The sequence below is a fragment of the Motacilla alba genome, chromosome 1A, assembly GCF_015832195.1.
Source record: "Motacilla alba alba isolate MOTALB_02 chromosome 1A, Motacilla_alba_V1.0_pri, whole genome shotgun sequence".
NCBI classification, from domain to species: domain Eukaryota; kingdom Metazoa; phylum Chordata; class Aves; order Passeriformes; family Motacillidae; genus Motacilla; species Motacilla alba.
The window spans coordinates 65,254,108-65,277,935 of NC_052031.1; the positions used below are offsets into that span (position 1 = coordinate 65,254,108).

Sequence of the window (23,828 nt, forward strand, 5' to 3'; positions counted from 1 at the left end):
AAAGAATCTTGAAATTACATGTTGAAATTCAGTTTGACAGATGGTACAAACAACAGCCTAATACATATGGAGGTGGCCAGTATTGCCAGGTTCTGCACATCTAAAATTAGGTCTCTTGGAAAGGTGCTGTGCTGCTGCACCAGCTGGCAGCCAGACTTCCTAAACAGGTCTGGGCATATGTCCTCTTGAGAACAAGAAGAAAGCAAGTCTGAGAAGTGGACACTTGGGCTTAGAAAAAAAGTGAGGTTTTTTTGGCCATATATAAATGTAAATATATATATATATATAAAAGCCCAAAATATGTATGTATTCCCCATAATGCATCTTGAACTGTATTCTCCTCTAGTTATTAAGATCTCTGTTCTCTCCCCCTGCACATCTGCACTGGTTTATTATTTTCTGCTCAACATTGTGCTTCCGCTTCTCCCACCCATCTGGTTCCCATCCTGCTGACTAAGGAGTTTCTGAAGGACAGCAAGCATGGGCATGCCAGCAGACATTTTATGGAAATACTTCCCTGCTAGAAAAAAACAAACAACAAACTAGGCAGTAAATCCTAGGAACAGGGTATTATTTCCCTTGGTGAATGCCTTACTTATACAGCAATAAGAAAGGTCTCCCAAAGGAACATAAGGTTGGTTGACTATATTCCAATCTTTCCCTGAAATTTGCTTGACATTTTTCAGCTATTACACCTTTTTTGTTAGAGATTAGTCTGTCCAAAAAGTTCTACATATGAAGGAAAAATGATCTTGTCAAGTTACCATTCTTACTGCACCAAAGAGGAAATGCCATGAACACATTTACAGTACAGTAATAAATAGCTACAAATTTTAATATTTGTGAAACCAACCAACACTGCCCTTGTCCAACAGTGATGTCCTGAACAAGGAAGGAAGATACAGGAAAAAGTGCCAATTCTGTGGATGCACCCATGGAAAAAACAGTTTAATATCTAAGTGCTTGTTCTTAACCAGAAAGAGTTAGGATTTTTCTTTTAATTAGAGGACACAAATCAATTTATGGGCAAGTGGACATTCTGTAAGACAAAACCTATCACATCTATTCCCAACTAAGCAGAGAAAGAGGATGCCTTGATAATGCAACATTTTGCCATACAAATACTCTCACATGAAGAATCTCAGCAATTTGGAAGATGTGATTCCACAAACAGAAATGAGCACCCAAGGCAGCTGAGCAAAGCACAGGGTCCAGGTCACACACCATGTCCAGCAGCCACAGATAGAAAGGCACAGATGAAGAGGCACAAACAGCATGAAAAGCCATCATACCACACCTAGAGCAGCTCATCACAGCATGTTCTCTGAACCACATCACAGCAATATCTGTATGGTTGTGTTTAAAAAACCAGCCCCTCTCCCCCTGAACTCCACAGGCAGTGGTCTTGGAATACATAAATGTCTCATGCAGTGCTCCTCTCCAAATATAACTCCATGGAAAATGTACTAGCCTAGCACCAAGCCACCAAGAGACTGTCAATTTTGATAGAAGCATTGAAAATCTATACCATGGTATTAATGCTTTAAATAAGAAATTCCCCAAAAATCCAACTAGAGAAGTTAACTCACAGCGAGGTATGTGTGTGCTGAAAAATGCAAATACTGCCATAAAAGGAAAGTATTGCATTTTGAACTCTGGAACTCTTTTCTTAGCATTCATTTTCCATGTTTTCCTTTTCTGTTTTACCTCTATTGGACTTGACTGCTGCAACATATGATTCAAGTGTGCTTGGATATCTGTACAATACAAATACTGCTTTTCTCCTCTTTAAGAATTTCTTCATCATAAAATCACAGAACTAGAATTATTAAGCTTGGAAAGGACCTGTAAGGTCATGAAATCCAACTGTCAACCCAGCACCATCATGTTTTACCGCTAAAGCATGTTCTCAGGTACCACATCCACACCTTCCTGTGAATGCCTCCAAGATGGTAACTCTACTGCCTCCCTGGGCAGCCCATTCCAATGTCTGCCCAGCCTTTCCATGAAGAAATTTTCCCTGATATCTAATGTGAACTTCTCCCAGCACAATTTGAGGCAATTTCCTTCCACGGCCCTTCCATGTCCTCACAGCAAAAGCAAGAAAATGTAGAAGCTGATGAAGACAGATGTCCATTCTGCCATCCAATCAATAAGCCATGAGCTATTTGAAAGAGGAGAGGGGGAAAGAAAAACAAAAAAGATGGAAAGACAAGAAAATTTCACTTATCCCCCAAAACGTACAGACCTTTACAAAGCTAAAAACAATATTCTAAACAATTCTGTAGCTATCAGCATGGCTAAATTTTACTTTTTTAAAAGGTTACTCTGTGTGTGGTCAAGAAGAGTATTTTTAACATGATGGTCGACCACTGTGAAATTGCATGTACTAAGATGTAACTTCTGATACACAAATCAATCCTGGAGCTGAAGAGATTTCCCCTCACCAAGATTTCAACAGCTCCTGTAAAAGCAGGTGTTCTTCAGCAAATACACAAATTACATGTTGCTTTCACAACCAGTCTGCAATGGCTTAAGGAGACTTTTCTAGGTTCTACAAAAATAACCTCTTTACACAACAGGGCAAAGGGTACAAGCAGAAACACTGACTCTTTACCTAATGAATTCTGGCACCTAAATGTTTGTCTGTATGTAAACTGAACATTCAGTCACTCAAGGCCACCCATGACAAAGGTGAGACAGCTGATACTTGACGGCCCTGTGTGAAGATGGTTTAAATGCACTCCAGCAGTTCAGTACCTTCAAGATCACAGCTCCCTTTCTGATCACAGAACAACTGAGCCAGACCCCAGTGCATGCTTTTCATTTAATTATTATATTGACATTATCTCATTTAACAATTACCTGATATGGTCTAAAGGACCACAGTGGTCATCTGGTCCCACCTTGCTACTCCAGCAGGGCCATCTCAGAGCACAGGGCATAGGATTGTGTCCAGAGGGACTGGAATATCTCCAGTGAGGTATTCCACACCCTCTCTGGACAATCTGTTCAGTGCTCAGGCACTGCCCAGAGAAGAAGTTCTGCCTCACGTCCAGGTGGAACCTCCTGGCATCAGTTCCTGCCCGTTCCTCTGGTGCCATTGCTGGGCCCCTGGAGCAGAGCCTGGGCCCTGCTCGGAGCCCTCCCTGCACACAGGGACACCCAGGGCTGAGGGCCCCTCTCACCTGGGGCTCCTCTCCAGGCTGGACAGCCCCAGCTCCCTCAGCCTTTCCTTGTCCACACCAAGACATCATTTCACACAGTGCCATTTGCAGAATCAGATTGTGTATTAGATGAAAATTAAAATCTCTGAAGTTCTGAGGACAAAGACTTTTAACATTAGAACTTTAAAATTCAATATTTGTTTCCACATGGTTAGAACAGGAGCCCACAAATGTGCTCAGAAATCATTTCAAAAAACCTTGACAGCAACTGTAGAGGCTTAAAACAGTCCTAAGAGATTTCCATTCTCTGTATTTGGGTCAGACAACACCGTGAAAGCTGTGAGTACAATCCTCTGCCTTTATTGGAGTTACAAAACAAATAGAGATATAAAATAGATCCAACCAAAGCACATACAAAACTGCACAACATTGCTTGTCAGACTGCAAACATAAGACTTACAAACTTGCATCTCTCTTAATGCTCTAACTGGTAATAACACAGAAAAAATAGAGCTGGAGTGCCCCCTCTGCACTGGGGCAGACACAAAGCCTGGTAAGTTCAGGGACCACATCCCGGGCTCCCAAGAGCCTGCACACTTTTAGAGTTGCCTGTGAGCTTTGCAAATGTAAACTGTGGGCTGTGAGCTGTCATGCAGAGCAGCCCTGGCTGTTTGTACATAATGGCAGAATGCTTTGTGATAGACTGCCTGTCCCGGAAAAAGAAAACCTCCAACTCAGCATAAGGTGTAGACCTCTATTACTATAAAATGTGAGTTCCCACCACCATCATCCGGTCATTGACTTGTTTCCTTGTGGCTGCAAGTTAAAGCAACTTCCAGTCATAAAGAGTTATTTGCCTCTTCACCACCATGAATCATACCACAAATACTGATGAAAATGTATTTTCCTTGGAAAACAGTCTGTCTAGACTACTGAAATTGAATGTACAATACATATATGAGCTCTGTCATTTAATGTTATTAAAATAGTACTTAGTATTTTATTGCTGTAAATAAAATTATTGTCTAGCTACCTTTTATATTTCCACCTTGGTGTTACTGCACTTGCTGCAGTGCAGACTAGTAACCCATTTTTACCATCTGTGGGACACCAAGAATGTTGTGTTTAGTAAGTTTCTGCTCGCCCTCCCCTCCATCTCCTCTACATCGGAAATAAAGTCGCACTCTTATTTTTTTTTTCCCCTATAGAAGTGCCAACTCTAATTTTAACAGAACATTATGTGCATTGATTGGACAACCCTTGTGTTCTTGGAAGATAAATGTCTAGGCCAAACATCAACATTTTGTTCAGATTTAAAATGAGAATTTGATTTAAAGGCAAGTAAAATTCGTGCCACACTATTAAAAACATGGGGTTACAAATAAATTAGAAGGGAGCTGGAAGAAACCATCAGACCACACATCAAATTAGCCTCTGATGCAAATTAAGTTCCAATGAGGTCTCATAATGAGAAAGTAAAAAAAAAACAACTTGTGCATTTACTAAAAAGAGTCAGTTTGAAAGACCTCTTGAGATCAGGTTCAAACCTACTCTGATTCATAAGCACTAACAAGGCTTATTAAATACAGCACTAGAACAATTTTCTCTGTCTCCTGTTATTTTAATTGCATCATTTCAGTTTTAGAAAGTAAACATCAATGTGCTCATTCCTTTAACAAATTATCTATTTAAATCTAAGGGCATATGAAATGGGCCTCCTGTTCCATCCCCTTAAGCAGCAAAAGCACATGCCTGAGATTACTCTCCTATGTGAAGTGAAACACATTTAAGTGCTTGCAGACCTGGGAACTACTTTTATTAGCTTTCTGCACGCATTAGGATGTAAAATCTTGTTCTTGAATCAGCCCAAAAGCTGAGCCTAAATCTAATGCAATGTCTCTTTAAAGGTCCTGCAGCAGTGAAATCAGCAAGTCTGAAGTACTGGGGAGTCTCAAACTAGGCTTAAACCATACCAGGAAACCAAGAAAAATAAGAAGGACTGGCCACCCACTATGCACTATTAGTGGTGTCTGACTGTGAGACACACTCTTCCTACATGATACTTTGCACAGGTCTGAAAAAAAAAAAAGAAAAAAATTATTAACACGTAAAGTACTAACCAAGGTTATGAACAAATTTCTCCAATTACTTTTGATAGCGTACTGTGTATGTTGTTTCATTTAACCCAAAATTTCCACGGAAGTGTTTATATTTGCCCTCAAAGAGCTGAATGATCTTTTTCTGTAAGTCTATGCAAAGAGTATCAGACTTCCCCCCACTTACTTGTACCATTTATAGTCTGTACCTGGCTAATAAATGGACCACAGTCCTTTTGGAATACGGAATTATTTGCAAACTTACACTTAGCATTTTTAGTTGCATATCCACATTCATGTACAGCAACAGTTTTAGCATCAACCTTTTTGGGCATTACCATTTACTTTAATACCTGTAAAGGCAGCTTCCCTCTTCTCATTGCCACATTATGGTCCCTTTTGTACCACACATGGTATATGCCCAGAGGATGAAAGAAAAAGAAAAGATCTCAATGTTTTTCACAAACTTTCTTGATGTCTCTACAAATCATGCAACTTGGCAATATACCCTAAACTTCTCAACAAAAAGGGAGAGACAAATTTCTCTCCAAGTCCACAGCTACTAGCAAAAAGGGGTGCTGAAGAATGGGAAATAAAATCTTGTAGCTTTGTGCCTGGAAAGACATGGTTAGACTACTCCCTCTTTTCCACCAGAACAATGCTGCTGTACTGGAGAGTATGGAAGTTGTGCCATGGCAATGATAATCAAACAGCTGAGAGAATGACATGTGTAACTCCTACACAATTACAACCACTTGAATTTTTATCCCAACAGGCAAGAGATTCCTCCCATTGCTCCCTCTGCCCAGATCTTCCTCTAGCTTCTTTCCATCCCCCTTCCATCTTCACTCTCCCTGGAGGAAAAACTACACCCCCCTTGGGGCCCCTCTGGGAAACTCTTTAGAAGGAATATTTCCTCTCACCACATGTGAAAATAAGTTAAGCTTCTTCTCCCTGCATTAAATTTATGATGCTCTGTCTTTAGGAAGGTCTCTACAACTAAAAGGTTTGTTTGCCCCATTCTTCCCACCTTTATCTTGAGATCCTAATGTCCCTGGAGCAAAAAAACATTGTAACCATCTTAAATATAGAGATGTTTCTGCAAGGTTTGATTCACATATATTTGTGTAGAACAGAAACCTGCCTCATTATGAATCTTGCTGACATTATTTGCTGGGGTTGGGTAGGGGACACTAAAGAGCAAGGAAGGAAGGAAAGGACTTACAGAACACTGTATTTAGAGATCCACAGAAATACAGGCATTACCATCCATTTCAAGCCTCAACCAAAGTAACCAGAAACCATCCTAATTAAATAGACATCAGCAAACTCCTATTTCCTTTGTGCTCCAAGTGGATATCAGTCCACATTATAAAACCACTATGCATGTGGCATAAATCAGCAACATCTTGGCAGGCTATACTAGAAAGCCTCCAAATTGCAGGAGCAGGAAAAAAACAAACTAGCTCTACACGCTGTCTAAAAGCTGTACCAGCAATGAGACCAGGGAAGCCCACAGGGCAGCCCACTGACCTACTAATTGTTCTGACTTAGAGATGCTTCCTCAGGTTACTCTCTCTCCTAGAAGCAGCAAAATTATTTACACTGACACTCAGTCACTGCCTCTGCCTCCCAGTACAGCAATCAAAACATCTTTCCATGAGTAGCATGAGAAGGTCAGTTGGGACCATGAGTACAAGTATCAAACTGCTGGAAAGCACCAGCTTCTTAATCACTATTTCCAAGTCTGTTTCCAATGCCCACCATGTCATCAGTACCTGACAGGCAAACCCCATTAGGCATGATCTGGTCTGTAGTTCAAATTGTGCCTCCACAAGCTGCTGCAATAAAATATTTTTATACTCACATATACCCAGTCAATAAAATAATTCAGTTCAGCACAGTTTAAACAGAGAAAGACAATTTACACAGGCCTGGACTAACAGGAAAAGGGGGAATGGCTTCCCACTGTCAGAAGGTAGAGTTAGATGAGACATTATAGAGAAATTCTTCCTTGGGAAGGTGGTGAGGCCCTGGCACAAGCTGCCCAGAGAAGCTGTAGCTGCCTCAGCCCTGGAAGTTTACAAGGCCAAGTTGGACAGGGCTTGGAGCAACCCGGGATAGTGGAACCATGGGAGGGGGAGTGGACAAGATGATCTTTAACGTCCCTTCCAACCCAGACCATTCAGTAATTCTAAATCAGACCTCTACTGTAGAAGCAGCAAGACTCAAGGAGAGAATCCAGCCCACAGTAGGAAAAGAAACCCACTACCGTGAATCACTGCATTCAAACAGTAGGACATTTAGACCAGAGTTAGGAAAAGGTTTTAAAATGAGATGAGAGCCTTCCACAGGACTAATAAGGGATAAACACAGCAAACTGGAGCATACTATATTTGGACACAAGAGCCTACAACTGCAGCTGCCTGTAGTAATGAAGATCCAAACCCTGCTGGAAGCCCCACTCCCTCTTCCTTTTTTTTCCCACCATTAAGATAAGAAAGTGCTGCATTTAAGTAGAGCCCCTGATCCTACAATGGATCCTGCAATGGCCTTCTTCAGTGGATCTAAACTCTCTCAAACCCCACTCTACTCCAAATGTTAAAAAATGAAAAAAGAAATTAAGGCACGCATCAAGTTCCCATATTAGTACCAGAAGTCACAGCCAGCATTACACAGACACGTCAGGTTGAAAACAGTGGTGACACTGGCATTTAGTCAAAATCTCAGTTGCTGTTGTATGACACAAATGTACACAAATACCCCAGACCTGCAGGGCACAGGGGGCTGTGCCCATATGCACTGTGCAAGATCCAAAGTGTGGGAACTCCCAGTGAATGGGGCAAGAGATAACCACTGCAGGAAGGGCCAGCGCTACATGCACAAGAGCTAAAGAGAATTCTGTATTTCCTAACTCAGGACAACTCATCAGTTTGAGTGTTCTTGGTCCAGGTTTGACTCTTTTTCTTTCACAGACAGCTAGAAGTGGTGTAAAGGTTGGTTCCCTGTTTTGGAGTTTCTGCAAAAAGGCCAAAGCACAAAGCCTTGGAACAATGCCCTGAACCAAGACCCACCCAAATCAGAGTCCTCACAGCCTTCAATGAATCTTGGACCAAACTACAAGAACCAAGAGAACGTTCTTGTCCACAGGAGGTTGCATCAGGTTGACATGATTTGGGAACATGAAGTCGCACAGCTGGAATCCTTGCTGTAGGTGTTCTGAAGACAGTTAATTAAAAATCTGTGGCAATATTCCCCAAAACACAGCAGAGACAGAACAATTGTACAGTTAAAACTTCCATATAGGGCAGGACTGGAGCATCTGTGCATCTGCTAACTTGCCAGGGCCCAGCAGCAAATTCTGCCTGTACCTTTAACCAGGCAAGGGACAACTGCCTATTGCTAGAAAACCTCACAACTACTTCTTACCATATTTGTTTCTGGGAGATGTTCACACTCACTTTTAAAAGGAACTCAGACTCATTAAAAAAAAAAAGAAAAAAAAAAAAAGAGGCAGAACAACAACAACAAAAAAAAGGGGAACAACAACAACAAACCCAAATGGTACAAAAGAACAAACCAATTGCTAAAACATTCCTGTTTGGTAAAGCAGCAAAATGCTCTGAGCTATAGTAATTAGGGGATAGCAAAACTCAAAAAACAGAGGATTTTCTTAAGCTATGGAAACATGAAACCAAAATCCCAATACAAGTGCAACTAGCAGTTTACTTCTACCAGATAGCATATCAACTGATTGTTAGGGCACACACTCTGCAAATGCTAGAGACCATGAAAATCCCAATATTATTTTTACAGATTGGAAAAACACAAAGGCCAAAAACAACACCAATAACTCAAATAAAAAACTCATGCTTATGTTTACATAAAAGTTTGATGAGTATAATATATTCATCACACTCCCACAATTATTCCCCGAAAATACTATAAATATTATTTTGACAATGTAATTATAGTTTTTACTTTAACAGTGGCAGCAAAGTATTGGCACCCATACAAAAATCCTAACAGACAAAGCAAAGATCACACATTGAAGCTGGCAACTCTTAAGGTCAGGGCTGTTCTTTGTTCCTATGTCTAAAAAAAGTCTGTTTAAGTTAGCAGCTGGTTTATTTAAGCTGTAATACACATGTAGTTTTAATTATGCTAGCTGTAAGCAAAAGGAAACCCCAAATACAAAAACAAATGGTAGTTCAGATTTTTAAATTCTCTTTCCTTCCATGCAGCTGAGGTATGTTCTTTCATGCTGCTTTTTGGGAATTAATCCCATGGACTGTGAGCAGACTCAGGACCTGCTTTCTCCCTCTTCCTCTCCCTCAAAAGAAAAGCTAATGTGAACGTAAATTGAGAAATGTCACTATCAACCATTCATGATGACTGTATGACAGCTAAAATGATTCAGGCTTTATAATCACTCACTCATTCCATGTAAATCAGCAAGTAACATGACTAGTACAAAAGAAATCTGCAGCACAATGTGTTTGGTCACAAACACCCCCAAGATCTCCAACAAAACAGTATGACTCCTACTTCATAGATAAATATTAGGGGCAGTGATGTGGGAAGAGAGGAAAGATGAACTTTCCTTCCTTAATCCTGTTTGTTTAAATTTAGTAGCCATTGTCTATGACAGTCTCCAGGTCACAATTCAGAAATTACACCTTCTCCCAAACCCAATAAACAAGCCTGTGTGAAGACATTTGTTCAGACAGTTACAGACCTCTTTTTATAGAAAATAAAACTTGACAATGGTTTCCCAAATGCATTGGATGAGCTCTGCTATGATGTTTGTCTAGCAAAAAGTTACTACCTGTCTTCCACCACACCTTCTAAGCAAGTTTTAAAATATTTATTTTTTACAAAGAAAACATTAGCAGTAGTTTGGAAATTAAACCATTCAGTGCAACATGACTAAAGAACTACAAAAAGAAGCAAGAGTAAAATGCAGTTTTTTAAAAGAATAAAACAGGAGAATGAAAAATACTGGACAAGAGATAAAAGGGAAGCACAAAAGATGAGAGTTGACTCTTTCAGTCACTACTGGCCTTCAGTTAAGAATATTTAGGTTCCATAACTGACCACTGTTTCTCTTTCCTGTTGATTTTAAATACTTTGCTGATTGACCAGGCATTTCAAATAATTTCAAGAATAGGTGAAAGGTAGTTAGACTGTGATGCCAGTACATAAGTCTCTAATGCTCAGATTTTCAAACTAACTAAGCCTTAAATGCCCAGATTTTTCTACTCACTGGTTCTGCAAATGTGCCGCTCCAATGCATTTCCAAAAGTCCAAGTATTTACTTCAAGCTCATTCTCCTACTGCCAAAATAATCTTTTAAATGGGACCATAGCCTTAGGGGAAGGCTTCTTCCCCCTTTCTTCTAGGGGAAGAAAATAAAGAGATAAATATTGACAAGAAGCAATAAACAGTTAAGGACACATGGCTGCCCATTTAAGAAGGAATACAGGAAAACCAACTCAGTGTGCTTTGGCAACTCTGAAAGCATTTCCTTCCCTTGCTCTTCTGTACCTTCAAAATTAGCCAGTCTAGATTTTCCACTGTAATTCCAAATTGCCAATCCTTGAGTGCAGAAATGGAAAAGGTCAGAGCAAAGAAACATCTCCTGGTTTTTTTTCACTGAGTGAGGACAGAACTGAAAGTTTTGTTTCCTCTACACTCTCCTGAAAAAGTAGAAATCACTTCACTGGTATTTACCCATTTTTGTTTTCAAGAATACTTTTGCAAACATAACAATTTAACCCTGTTTTACTCGTGTTCTTCTTCAGAAATACAAAAACATTTGATTAAATATCTCCTTTTCTGTAAACCTTTGAAAAGTACTTTAAATTAACAACTTTTTAGAACTGAGAAGGTACCCAATTTAGCAGCTGGAAATTTATTTCCTCTTGCCATTTATTCTCGGCGATCTCTCCTAACGAAATGTCAATGTGATTTTCTGGTACTACACGAGCACTTACAGCTTATATTTAGTGGCTTTTGAAACCCAGCATGTATTCACCTTAAAAGCTTACAAAAAAAAATCAAGTATCCTCCTCTGCTCAGCCATGTGATGTTCTCCTGTAGACTTCAGGGGACCTTCTTACTTGAAATGCTTCCATCCTATTTGGCTTTTGCAAGAAACAATCTCTGGAAACTATAGATAGGCCGAGGTCCCTTACATGTCATTTTGAAGCACATGAATATCTCTACGCTTTTTAAAATTTATTTTTAGTGTCTATGAAGGAGTGATACTTTTATTTATACAGAGTTCTGAATTCAAGGGTTACTCATTGATATCTCATCTGCAGAGTGCTTCTCCTCCACACTGATAGATTACAAAACACTTCCCAAGGCACTTTATTCCCAGACCGTGAGTAACCCATAAAGCACCAATGGGTCCAGAACAACTGGGTTTTTATTAACTGAAAGAAAAATATGCATGAGAACCAATCAGGTCCAGAACAGCTGGAGCAGTTCAACAACACTGACTGAGGATGAATCCATGGTACTATTAATGGTCCTGCTGCATAGAGGAGAGAGGGAAAAAAAAAAAGGTGGCTGAAGAGAGAAAAAAGAAGGATAAAGGAAAAAAGGAGGATAAAAACAGGAGAGAAAAAAAAGGAGGACTGAGGAAAAAAATGAGAGAAAAAAGAGAAAAATAGAGAAAAAGGGAGAGAGGAAAAATTGGTAGAGGGGAAAAGAGGAAAAAAAAGGGGGGGGGGGAATAAAAAAAGCTCAAAGAAAGGAACATTTTTTATAGCTCCCTTATAAGAATACGGCATTTGTAGTACTTGAAAAATGTTTAAAATATCACATATTTTCCCACACACCCTCCCTCACAAAAGGAAGTATGAACAGGTGTTAGACATATGATATTCATGCTGCTGAACTTCCTACCAGAAAATGCTCAAGTTACTATAATAAGTGCAGTATTAAAAAATTTACATAGAGTCATCTTTCATCACTGCTTTTAAAGGCATGCTGTAAGTTCTGTTCTGAAGAGAGTATCTGTAGCTGTTTAACTACACCTGAACACATTGCAGAAAATTGGAAGCAAGGTCAAATTCCTGTTCACAAATTCAAGCTACAATCCAATACATTTTAACCAAGTTTCTGGACTTTGTAGAATTATGAGCAGAGCACACCCCAAACCTTGCTTGAACAGGCAGCACACCTGGACACAGGTTTTGGCTGAGATCCCCAGCAGTGCCTGCGACACAAACACAAGCTCCAAACATTCTGTATCAAAAAAATTCTGTCCCAGCAATGCTGTGGCAGCAGGACCAGGGCAGTGACTGTCCTCTGTCACCACGCTGCTGAGGCACCTCCAATCCTGTGCCCAGTTCCGGGCCTTTCTCTAAAACAAAAAACACACTGAATGGCTGGGAGCATGTCCTGGGAAGGGTCTGGAGCACAAGTCTGATAAGAAGCAGTTCAGGGAGCTGGGTGGGCTCTGCCTGGAGAAAAGGATGCTCAGGGGGGACCTTCTGACTCTGCACAACTCCCTGACAGGAGGGGGCAGCCAGAGAGGGCTGGGCTCTGCTCCCAGGGAACAAGGGACAGGATGAGAGGAAATGGCCTCAAGCTCTGCCAGCAGAGAGTCAAGTTGGGCATCAGGAGGAACTTCCTCATGGAAAATGTGGTCAGGCATTGGCAGGGATGGCCCAGGGAGTTGGTGGAGTCCCCATCCTGGGAGGTATCCAAGGAATGACTGGATATGGCACTCAGTGCCCTCTGGGTGACAAGGTGGGGATCAGTCACAGGCTGGACACAGTTGTCTTGGAGGCCTTTTCCAAGCTCAGTGACTCTGTGGTCCTGTGAACGCCCAACAGCACCCATCCAGCTGCTGGCTTCTTCACGCAGCTCCTCAGAGCAGGCTCCCCTTGCCAAGCAGTACAAAATACACACTGCTCAAGACAGATGAGCTGTAAGAAAGAGGAGGCTTAAGAATGACTTAGATTACCACATATGTACTATGTAAGCAATTATGGGAAATAAAACCAGGCTACGGAGTTCAACTCAGAGTAACACGGGAAGTAAGCAAGGAGGAAGAGTGGGGATAAACAGCTAACTCTAGCAATACCATAAAAGAAAGGACTAAAAATGTTTGTGGTTTTTTAATGCAAGCATTAAAAAGAAAGGAGACTCTTATTACAGGGACAGCTGGCTTATACATGGGATTGAACAATCTCTGAATGCTGTACATATGAATTAACTATTTTTCAACCTACCTGAAGTTTCAAACAGCTACTTCAGGACAAACATTCTAACTCACCTTCAAGGATTCTGGCCCACTGCCTTAGTGGTATATCATGTAATCAAAACAGTAACTTTTTCAACAGCTAGTCGGGACAAGTATTACAAACATACAGTAATTTATCTTATTTTTTAAAGCATTGAAAAAAAGAAAAAGTAAGATGTATGGTGAAAACATGCAGTAGAGTTGTTTCAGTAAACATACTGAATTGAGGAGCCCAATTAACCATGCACATAACCCCTGGGCAACTATTTTTCAAGTATTACTCATAGCAGAGAGGATGCAAAGGAGTCTGGATTTATTTGAATAAATATTAGCAACAGTTTTTAGTTATACCACTTTGCACAACACCTCCTTTTTTGTTTCTTTGATCGTGTCCTCTCCCTTAACCATCACACTGGTCACAGCAGCAGTCAAACAATTCATACTTTAATTTTATTTCTGGTTTTATCCATTTGAAATTGTACTACACTGAACTTTCTTACAAAAATTAGCACACCACTCACTTACTAGCCTTAACAGCTATCAATAGATTAGAGGGAAAACCAGCCAGAGATCAGGCTAAATGAATTTTTCAGTCTGCAGAAAGAATTTTCAATCTCACCTTCGTAAGTACAATAATGTTGAAACTTCAAGTTTATTCAGCCTACAATAATTTGTTCTGGGAATTTTTCACAGGAACATGATCTGAACCCTTATTTAGCGCTGTTCACCCTGCAGTACAGCCTTACCTCCTCCTCCTTGTACTTTGTTGCTATGGAAGCAATATGAAGGTATTTTAAAAACCTTAAGAACATACACAGGCACCAAGAGGGATCATCCAATCCAAGCAGCCATTTGAGGGAGGAAATGATACACACCCAAAAGAACAACTTGAAATACTCCACTTAACACCTAATTATCTGCAAGATCAAAATACACTTGCTAATCTAGCCCTGTGACCTGATTTCCTATACAAAACGTGAGGAGACTCATGAAACAGAATTACAGTGAATAAATATAGTACCATTTACTCATTTCATGGGTCTCTTTTGTTTCAGCAGTGCTATCCAAGTCCAATTTAGCAATTCGCTTCAGTACAACTAATAATCCTCAGCCAAATTTAACTGTTAACTTCTGAGGTGAACCCTGCAGAAGGAACTTGTGCTCTAGGCACTACACCAATTTCCACTTACAACAAAGTTCATCAGATCACTCAGCAAGGAATTAGCAACATTTGCTTGTCTACAATTTTTTTGTTGTTGTACTAACATACGTGGAATATGTAAGCCATGCTCACCTCATGCAGAGGGTCCCCAAGGAGATCAGTGCTACTTACAGCACCAAATGAACCACCTACCCTGGGCCCACACAGCAAATCTTAGCTATAATTCAGATGTATTTACTGAATGGCAATGAAGAGTAACAGTCACAAAACAGCTTCTACCGAAATCCTGTTAAAAACTGTCTTGGCAATGCCACCTTTATATTCAATGTTGATAAACAGAGATTTTTACACCATCCTCTGGTTAGGAAAAAGTGCCTGAAGCAGATGATCAAATTACTGGGTTTTACCTCCTTTGCTTTTTGCTCAATAGCATTCCCCTTCCTTCTTCAAACCCATGAGCAGAGAACAGCACACACATGTGACAGCCCAGCAAGGACAAGCCAGCAGCCATCAGGCCAAAGGGAAGACCTCAGGCCACGCCTGTATCCAACAGTGAGCACACCCTGCTCCCTGTCCTGCAGGTGCTGGGCAGCCCCTCTTTCAGCTGGCATTCTTACACAATTCCTGATGCTTTGAAGGGGCTGAAGGTGGCAAGCCCCCTTTACCAGTACAGCTTTTTGAGCCCAGTGCTGTCCAAGTCCCCAGTATGGACAATGACAGGCTGGACAGAAAAACATTTTGGCTCCCATCACTTTTCCTTTTATCTTGCTGGTCTGCAAAGCAGTTCACAACTGTGGGGCAGGACACTCTTACCCTCCATGACCTTTTCCAGTCCTTCCTGTAACATGGCTTGAAAACCACTCCTGTGTGCCATCAGCTCTTCCTCTTTAGGGCCACTGAGCAAGCCCTTTTTGCCACCCACAGAGCTTATAGTCCAGCTCCTCCCACACTGAAGGGCTGTGCTGGCATCACTGACTCTTCCCGGGCAGCAGGATTCCAGCAACAGGTCCAGGAGTGAGCCTGGTTTAAGCACAATATTCTCAGGTGCCCACAGGGCTTCATTTTGAGCCAAACATAGCAGCAAAAGGAATCCCAGCCTCCTGGACTTCAGCACTCCCTCACAGCTTCATAAAGGTGTTGGAGGGTAAGTAACTGTATGACAGCTGTTTCACCTGCTTTCACAAAACAGCAGAAAAGCAGCAGCAGAAATCCAGTAGAAAACCTCACCTGAGGAACAGCAGTGAAAACAAATAACAGACACACACGAAAACAAACATGCTCTACTGTCTGCAGCCACAGACAGTCACAACTGGAGTCCAATGGATGACGCTCCACATGCACACACGGGGAAACCCAGAATTACTTGTGAGAATTACTGAAAACCCTTAATGTCCAGTGAAAAGAACAGCAGAAACTACCCCTGGTACTACATAGTCACATTTTCTCTTCACTGCATTGAGAGAAAAAAACTCATCTGTTCAGGAAGCGTGAACACTACTCAAATCAGTATTTAATTCTTGGCAGATACCATCCGACAGGCCAGCAACCATGGCACCCAAATGAAAATTAAAAATAATTTTAAAGAAGTCACAGCCAAAATTTGCTTCCTGGAATCAGATAAATTATCTAAAGTATCAGAAAATAAAAAGACAGTAAAACAGCAGAATGTATTCTGAATGGAGGTACTACAGGAACTTTACCTTTTATAAAACCCAATTACTCTGCTTCATATTAAAAAGTTTCCAAATATCTTTCCTTTAGCAACCTATAAGGAACAGTTCAGTGAAAATACAGCTGAACTAGACTTGAGGCTGAGACCTTTTTCAAGCAGTCTAAGAGAGGGCCAATTCTTAACTGCAATTCAAGAAAGAATTAGCTTATTTATAAAACAAATGCATCAGTAAAGTGACATGATACCACGCATGTAAAAAATATAATGTAGGTTATGCATTTAACATTTATCCCCAGCCTTACCAGTCAGTAACAATTCTTCTTTGATTTGTATTCCATGAAGTAACTTTATCAAATGGACAGATGTAGAGATGAGACCCAAGTTCCTATTGTTAAATTGGGAATAAAACACAATAATTCACTTGATATGAAACACACTCCAAAAAATTTAAAGGGCTTTTCACTGAAGTTAAAAGGAAATCTTTAGCATCTTCAGGATCTTTGAAAAAAAAAATAGTTTCTCCTACATTACTGCCTGCCTATCAGCAGCCACATTACTACCATCAGAAGCAAACCAAAGGGGTTTATTGCATCATTCTGCATTTTACCAATTTTGGGCACAGAACCTTCAGAGCAGAGCTAAGTACCCTTTCCTCCCTTTTTGCTGTCAGACAATAAACATTAGCAAGTTATTCCTATAATTTAAACAGCTTTATTTCTGTAAAAACTTTGCTTTGTCTGGAGGTCAAGCATCCAGAACAAGAGTCGTGTACCTTACTTCATAAAAAACTTGGAGGATTTTCAATGCCAACAAAGCCATTAGTGACAGCTACCAAAAAACAACAGGGCCAGCTCAAAGGGAAACATACACAACTCTCTCAGAGAGAAGCAGAGAAGGCCAAGTAATCATTTAGCCTTTCTCCAGTGAGGAGGAATCATAGGTAGACTCTCAGAATGATTTGCATTGCAATTTCTGTGGCATTAACAGAATTCTGCCCCAGCACAGAAATTAAGACTTGGTCCCATGTCAAAATTACATTTAGTTCAATAAATCAAATTTGACACAATCCAAGAAGCCAATTTTTATGACTGTAGTCCCCAGTAATTCTTTGACATAACCAACTTGTGACCAGTTGGGGTGGTTTTTTCGTTGGCTGGTTGGTTTGGGGTTCTCTTGGGGCATCTGGGCAAGGAGGGTGTTTGTTCCTATTTTGCTGGGTTTTTTAAAAACATCAACCAGACTGTCAGATTTTCACTAACTACAGCTGGTTGCATCACAAGCAACCCTTCAATGTTGCAACAGGCAAAGAATAGAGAGGCTAAATAATTTAAGGAACCAGACTGATTTAATATCCTTTAACCTCAACTTGCCTGTATATGTGTATCAGGATTAATATGCACAGTTCTACATGCTGTATTTTGTCAGGAAAGCCAGACAGATTTAACTGAACCTTAAAAGACACACTAATTCTGTAACTGATTGTTGAGACCATTTATTTATTCATTATATTATAAAAAAAATAAAGAAAGGGAAAAAAATGATAGTTCTACAGTCAGGCTTCCAACAGGCTTATACCATTTGTGTAATCAATTTGTATTGTGGACCCAAACACTCTGTCCTGTTACTGAGCAGGGCTCCAAACTGACCTACAAATAGGTCAGCTATTTTTGTTTCTTGCATATTTGAATTCAAGTGATTCTATCAAGCAGGAAACACCAGTTAACAAATCAACTAACACAGCAGTGTAAAATAAGAATCTCTTTTATAAAACCACACAAACATCAGAAGGTGGTACTTTGGTATGGGCAAAAAGGGTTAATAACTGTACCTCAAGACATGTTGATTCTTGGCACACTCAACACAGGCATTCCTCAGACATCTGAAGCACTCTGCTATCAGCAGCAGGCAGGTGTCTAGATCTGCCAGTCCACAGGAGTCCTTACAGGTCTGCTCAATGGCACTTGAGGTGCTTGTCAGGATTTCCAGAACATCCTGAAATACACTTTCTTCTGCCGTTTCTCTGAAATACATAAATTTGTGGTGAAGAAAAAATAAAAATGCACTCCTACCAAAAAGCCTATGACATTGTCACTTCTTATTGTAAACCCAAAGGTGTTTCTGCAGCAATCTTTAACTATTCTGAGTATTTAACTACTCAGTTGTAATTTTAAGTAGAAGGAACAAAAACATCACACAATCCTCCCATCAGACTTTTCAGAAAAGGGGCTGTAGAAGAGTGGTGCTGCCTTAGTATTCCTCATGACTTTTCAACAGCTCTTTTGAATTTTAATGAAAAGGAAACAAAAACTTCTCCCTAATACATATAGGTGGCAGGTTTATACATGACACTGCATGCTGCTTTAAGAGGAACTGCTTGAGTTAATGAGCACAGTTTAGATGTCCAGCATTAGATGTTTCAGAAGAATATGGTATCAGAAGCTCCAGCCTGCTGCAGATTTCCTCAGAGGGACAAAGGTCATGGAGAAAGCTGGTGGTTGCACCATTCTGAAGTGTGTGAATCACAGTCAAGAGAAAAAGCCAACTCTGTCCCACCTCAGCAGACAGTTACCCAACACACAAGGTACCAAGCCACTTCCAGGAGCACCTGGACCAAGGAAAACAGCACTACCAAACCATATGCACATGCAGAAATCCATATGACCAGATGACAGCTGATGCTGCTGCTTCAGGAAGATGCACCAACCTCCCAGGACTGACACACACGTCTACACATGATCTGTCACACCGAGATAAACAACATTTCCAAACTACAGCTGTTTGTCTACGCTCTGCCTTGATTTTATGTGCACAAAAGCAATGAGGGCAGCACATGACCAATGCTGGTTACTCAGTTCTGATACCACATGCTGGTGGAGAGAAGCCACACCAGAGAGTGTTTACGGCATTGCTACAGGGAAGTTCAATAAATCTGCTTGTCCAGCACTTCTGACCAGGGTCAGGAAAAGGAAATGCAGATACAGCCTCTTTGAACCTTAAATAGGCTTGTCCTGTACTCAGGATCAAACAGAAGAAGGTGAGATGAGAGGAAATGTAAAGTAGCATTAAATAAAATGTTCACGCAGAAAACGCTTCCTAAAGGAGAATTAAAAATCCTCTTGATCAAACACTACTGGGTGACATGGTATTACCTGCATTCTGATGCTCACTCAAATGCCTCACACATTTGCACAATTAGAAATTCCACCTCCTCTTTAGTAAATTATCACGTCCATAAATCAAACCATAGAACCAAGGCTGGAAAAGATCCTTAAGATCATCAAGTTCAACATTAACCAAACACTACCAATCCACCTTGTCCCTAAGCATACCCTTAGACATGTCTGGAGCCATTATTTCCCACCTCTGCTCCTGCCACATTTCCTTTCCTAGACTACACAAAACTCTCTTAGTCTCTGCTCACAGTTCACATTTTATCAGTTCCTTATCAGATTTGTTGCTCCAATAGTGACACTTTTATGCTAGGCTACATCTTACTGACAGTACAGTGTCTCCAATGTTGAAGTCTGTTAGGGCATGGAGGAAGCTTACAAAGAAGAGAGAGTGTGGTAAGAAATACAATGTGCACTAATGTCACTAAATTACCACAACATCAGGTTTCAGTTCTCCAGGAATTATGTATTTTATTCTGCAACCTCACAGTTGATCAAGACCAATATATTTACACATTCTCCATCTACACTGAAACATTAAAAAGCCCATCACTGCATCACTTGAGCATTATGGGGAAGAAGCTACATTTTACAGTGGTGCAATACCGAAGGGAAAATACCAAAGTGGCACAAAAAACAGTGAGCAAAAGCAGAGCTGGCCCTCAGTCTTAAAGAAAACAGTGGAGCTTACATAACCAGAAAGAAAGTTTGGAATTTGGTTTTGGTTTCAAGACCGAAGAAAATATATTCATGGAACTTGAACCTTCAGCTTCCAAGAAGCAGTGTAGCTCCTGCCACCTCATGATGTGCCAAGAGAAGACGCAGTGGCTGACGTACCACAGTCCCCATGGGAAATGCACCAGAGACAAGTTTGTCTAAATGTCAGAAGAGCTACAGTCTGGAAAGGTAGTACCTAGCCAGGGAGTGCTTTCTACACTGAGCACAGCCATCAGCTGTTCCAAGTTCTTAAACTCTGACATTACTTTAAAGTGGGACCATTCAGCCCACTGTAGTTTCCTTCCTATCAGCCTGGGCCTTTTGTTGGATTATCCCATGAAACCAATCATTTCCTGACACTACTGCAAAATACAGAACCCAGTGGTCAGTGCAAGACATACTACTGTAAAACATTCACTTATTTAAATTGGTAAAAGAGGAATTAAAGAAGCCAGAAGAACTTTTGTGCACATTTTTGTGACGAAACGGGTAAAAGGACACCTTACAGTTATTCCTGTGCTGGAAAAGCTCTGCTTTCCTGGGCAGAGCTATGCAGCAGAACAGAACTTTCAGTCAGACATTGGATCAGAAACATGCTGAGCTGCTGTGACAATTTTTCCTTTAAAATTAGATTGAAAGTAAAAGAAAACTTAAGAGTACAGACATTTCCAGTAAAATACGAAGATGAAAACCTTGTGTGTCCTAATGGAGCAAGTGTGGGGTACACAAGGAAGAGTCTGTCCTTGGTGGAAGGAGATGTTGATTTTCGACATCATTGAGGAGAGACAGAACTCCAAATCTGTCTCCTAAACACGATGAAAGAAAATCCAGATTGCTCAAGCCAGATCATTCCAGGCAGAAATCAAATCTCAAAGCCTAAGCAAGCAAGCAAATGGTATTCCAAATGAACACAGACTGACTTAAATGCTGTTTGATGGAGCAGGATTCTGTTCTGAGAAAACTTACATGTGACTCTTGTACCTAAGCATTCAAATAGCACTGCAATTTGAGTGTGTACTACAAAAAAAAAATTAAATTAAAACTGTCCTTCTGAATAAAAAAATCCTCAAATTAGCAAGAACAGCAGAAAATATTTAGCTGATATTAAAAAACTAGTCAAGATTGACTTCAGAAAACTGTTCCACAGCAATGCTTACTGACAGTTTTTAAAAAATAACCTTTTTCCAGCAGTACAACAAAGGTTCACAAACAAAGTAGCAGCTATAAATATTTAAAATGTATTTTTGAAATGGAAAACATCTTTTCCAAATTTTTAATTTATAAAACTACCAAAGAGCCTAAGTGGATTTTAGATTAAGTGGATTTTAGATTAAAAGAATACCTTGCATTGTAAACAGCCCTTGAAATCCATCCAGAACAGCTTTGTGGATATTCCACAAACTTCTGTTTCCTGTGCCTGGTTGCCTACCACAGAAGCTCCACATTTTGCTCATTTTGCTATTGCTACCTGTCCTTCATTTCCACATCAAGTTCTGCAGGAATACAAAAGGAAGCAGAGGCAAAGGGTACAGGAGCCCAGCTCTCAGACAAGGAAGACACGCACAATTTCTTGTTAAGTCAAAACAAAGAGTCAGAATTCCTGCACCCATGCCAAAAGGAAGATTACTGTCACTCCTTGTAAGACCTGTTTGACTGTTAAAAACTGAACCTATACAAGATACCACTCCAGAAAACACAGAGTCAGAAACAGTAATGAAACTGTGTTCAAAAGACCAGGGCTCCAAAAAATCACCAAATTAGTCAGGAACGATGCGAACAAATCCACAAGTTTACAATTCTGTATTTCCACTCTAAGTTTTAGGTACTTGCACAACTCCATTTCTGGAAGCAGTCCCTAAAAAGCCTTTAAAATACTTATCCTCACAACATTCCCAGGAACAAAATAAAGCCATTTTCTTTTTTTTTTTTTTTTTTTTTTTAGCTTAGTAAAGGAAGTATAAAGAAATGAACTAAAAGCACTGGGAGCCCTGGAAGCCTCAAGTAAATCACACAGCCAAGTGTCAACAACTTGGTCAACAAGACCAAGTGCTGGTGCTGCACCTGGGTCAGGACAACCCCCCAGGATCAATTCAGCCTGGGGATGAGCAGATGGAGCAGCCCTGGGAGAAGGACTTGGGGATGCTGGTGCTGAGAGCTGGACATGCCCTGGCCATGCATGCTGGGACCCAGAACCCCCCTGTGCTGGGCTGAGCTCCCAGCATGGGCAGCAGAGGAGGGGGATTCTGCTTCTCTGCCCTGCTCAGGTGAGACCCCACCTGCAGAGCTGCCTTGAGCTGTGGGATCCCAGCACAGAAAGGACATGGAGCTGTTGGAGAGACTCCAGATGAGGCAACAAGTTGTTTAGACAGATGGAGCGGCTCTGCTATTAGGAAAGGCTGGAGAAGAGCGGCTTTGGGCTGACCTAAATGATGCCTTCCAGTACCTGACAGGAGCTTACAAGGAAGATGGAGGTTATTGACACGGGCCTCAAGTGACAGAACAAGGGACGATGGCTTCAGGCTGATAGAGTAGGTTTAGACTGGATGTTAGGAAGAAATCTTTTCCAGCAAAGGTACAGGGTGCCCAGAGAAGCTGTGGCTGCCCCATTCCTGAAGCGTCCAAGGTCAGGCTGGACAGGGCTTGGAGCAACCTGGGGTAGTGGAAGGTATCCCTGCCCGTAGAAAATGTGGGATGGGATGAGCTTTAATGTTCCTGCAACCCAAGTCATTCTGTATCTCTAAGATATTTTATGCCACCCACGACTAAGAGACAAACACCCTTCCTCCCTGCTAGAGGCACAAGGACCGAGCACACTGCAGCTCCTCATGGACCCCGGGGCAGGACAGGAGAAGGGACAGACCACCCCCCAAAAGCACAGCCCCGGGAGAAGGCTGGGGATGCAGAAGCTCCCCAGAAGGGACTGGGGAGCTATCACACATAGGGGCTTCACACCCCTATGGGGGTACGGAGAGCCCCTTTTCCGGCCCGCAGCCGACTCCACGAGGGGCAGGACCTCGCTGGGAGCCGAGGCGAGTCCTGCCCGACATCCACCGGCACCGCCGCCGCTCCCTGCTCCCCACTACCTGGGCTGCGCCTCCCGGAACAGACCCGACAGCGCCCGCACGCTCTCCAGGCGGGCCGCGGGCAAAGCTTCCGCCGCCGCCATCGCCCGCCCCGGCCCCGGCCCCGGCCCCGCCCCCGCCGCGCGGAAATGGCGGCGGCGCCGCCCCGCCGGCCGGGAGGGAGTGCGGGGCCCGCGGGAAAATGGCCGCTGTGGCCGGGAGACGTGCTGCCTTTGCGTGTCTGTTTCCTTACGGATCCTTTCCCTTTCCTTTGTTTTTCCTTCCCCCCCTCCACGCCTTCTCCCCGCAGGAAGCTCACCGCGGCAGCGGCTCCCCTCACGTAGCTGCTGCTGCTGCTGCTGCGCGCCCCACGCCGCGCCCCGTGTGCTCTTGGGGAGACCCGTCTCTAAACAAAACAAATATTAAATTAATATAAAAATACATAAGCTGTGGGAGTAATTATTTCGTGCTTAATATCCTGATTTTATACAGATTTCCTAGCCTGTGGCTTGGATGTGAAAC

General features: G+C 41.6%; 1 protein-coding gene across 1 annotated transcript in view; it reads right to left on the reverse strand.

Annotated features, from left to right (window-relative positions):
* Positions 1 to 23,596, reverse strand: part of ATXN10 (ataxin 10) — a 94,649-nt gene extending 71,053 nt beyond the window's left edge. Inside the window, exons 1-3 of the mRNA XM_038153277.1 lie at positions 23,328 to 23,596; positions 18,186 to 18,377; positions 16,660 to 16,742 (exon numbers count right to left, since the gene is read on the reverse strand). Coding sequence (XP_038009205.1) covers positions 16,660 to 16,742; positions 18,186 to 18,377; positions 23,328 to 23,410 — 358 coding nt within the window. The 5' untranslated portion in view covers positions 23,411 to 23,596. The remainder of the gene's footprint in view (positions 1 to 16,659; positions 16,743 to 18,185; positions 18,378 to 23,327) is intronic.
* Positions 23,597 to 23,828: the final 232 nt, after the last annotated feature.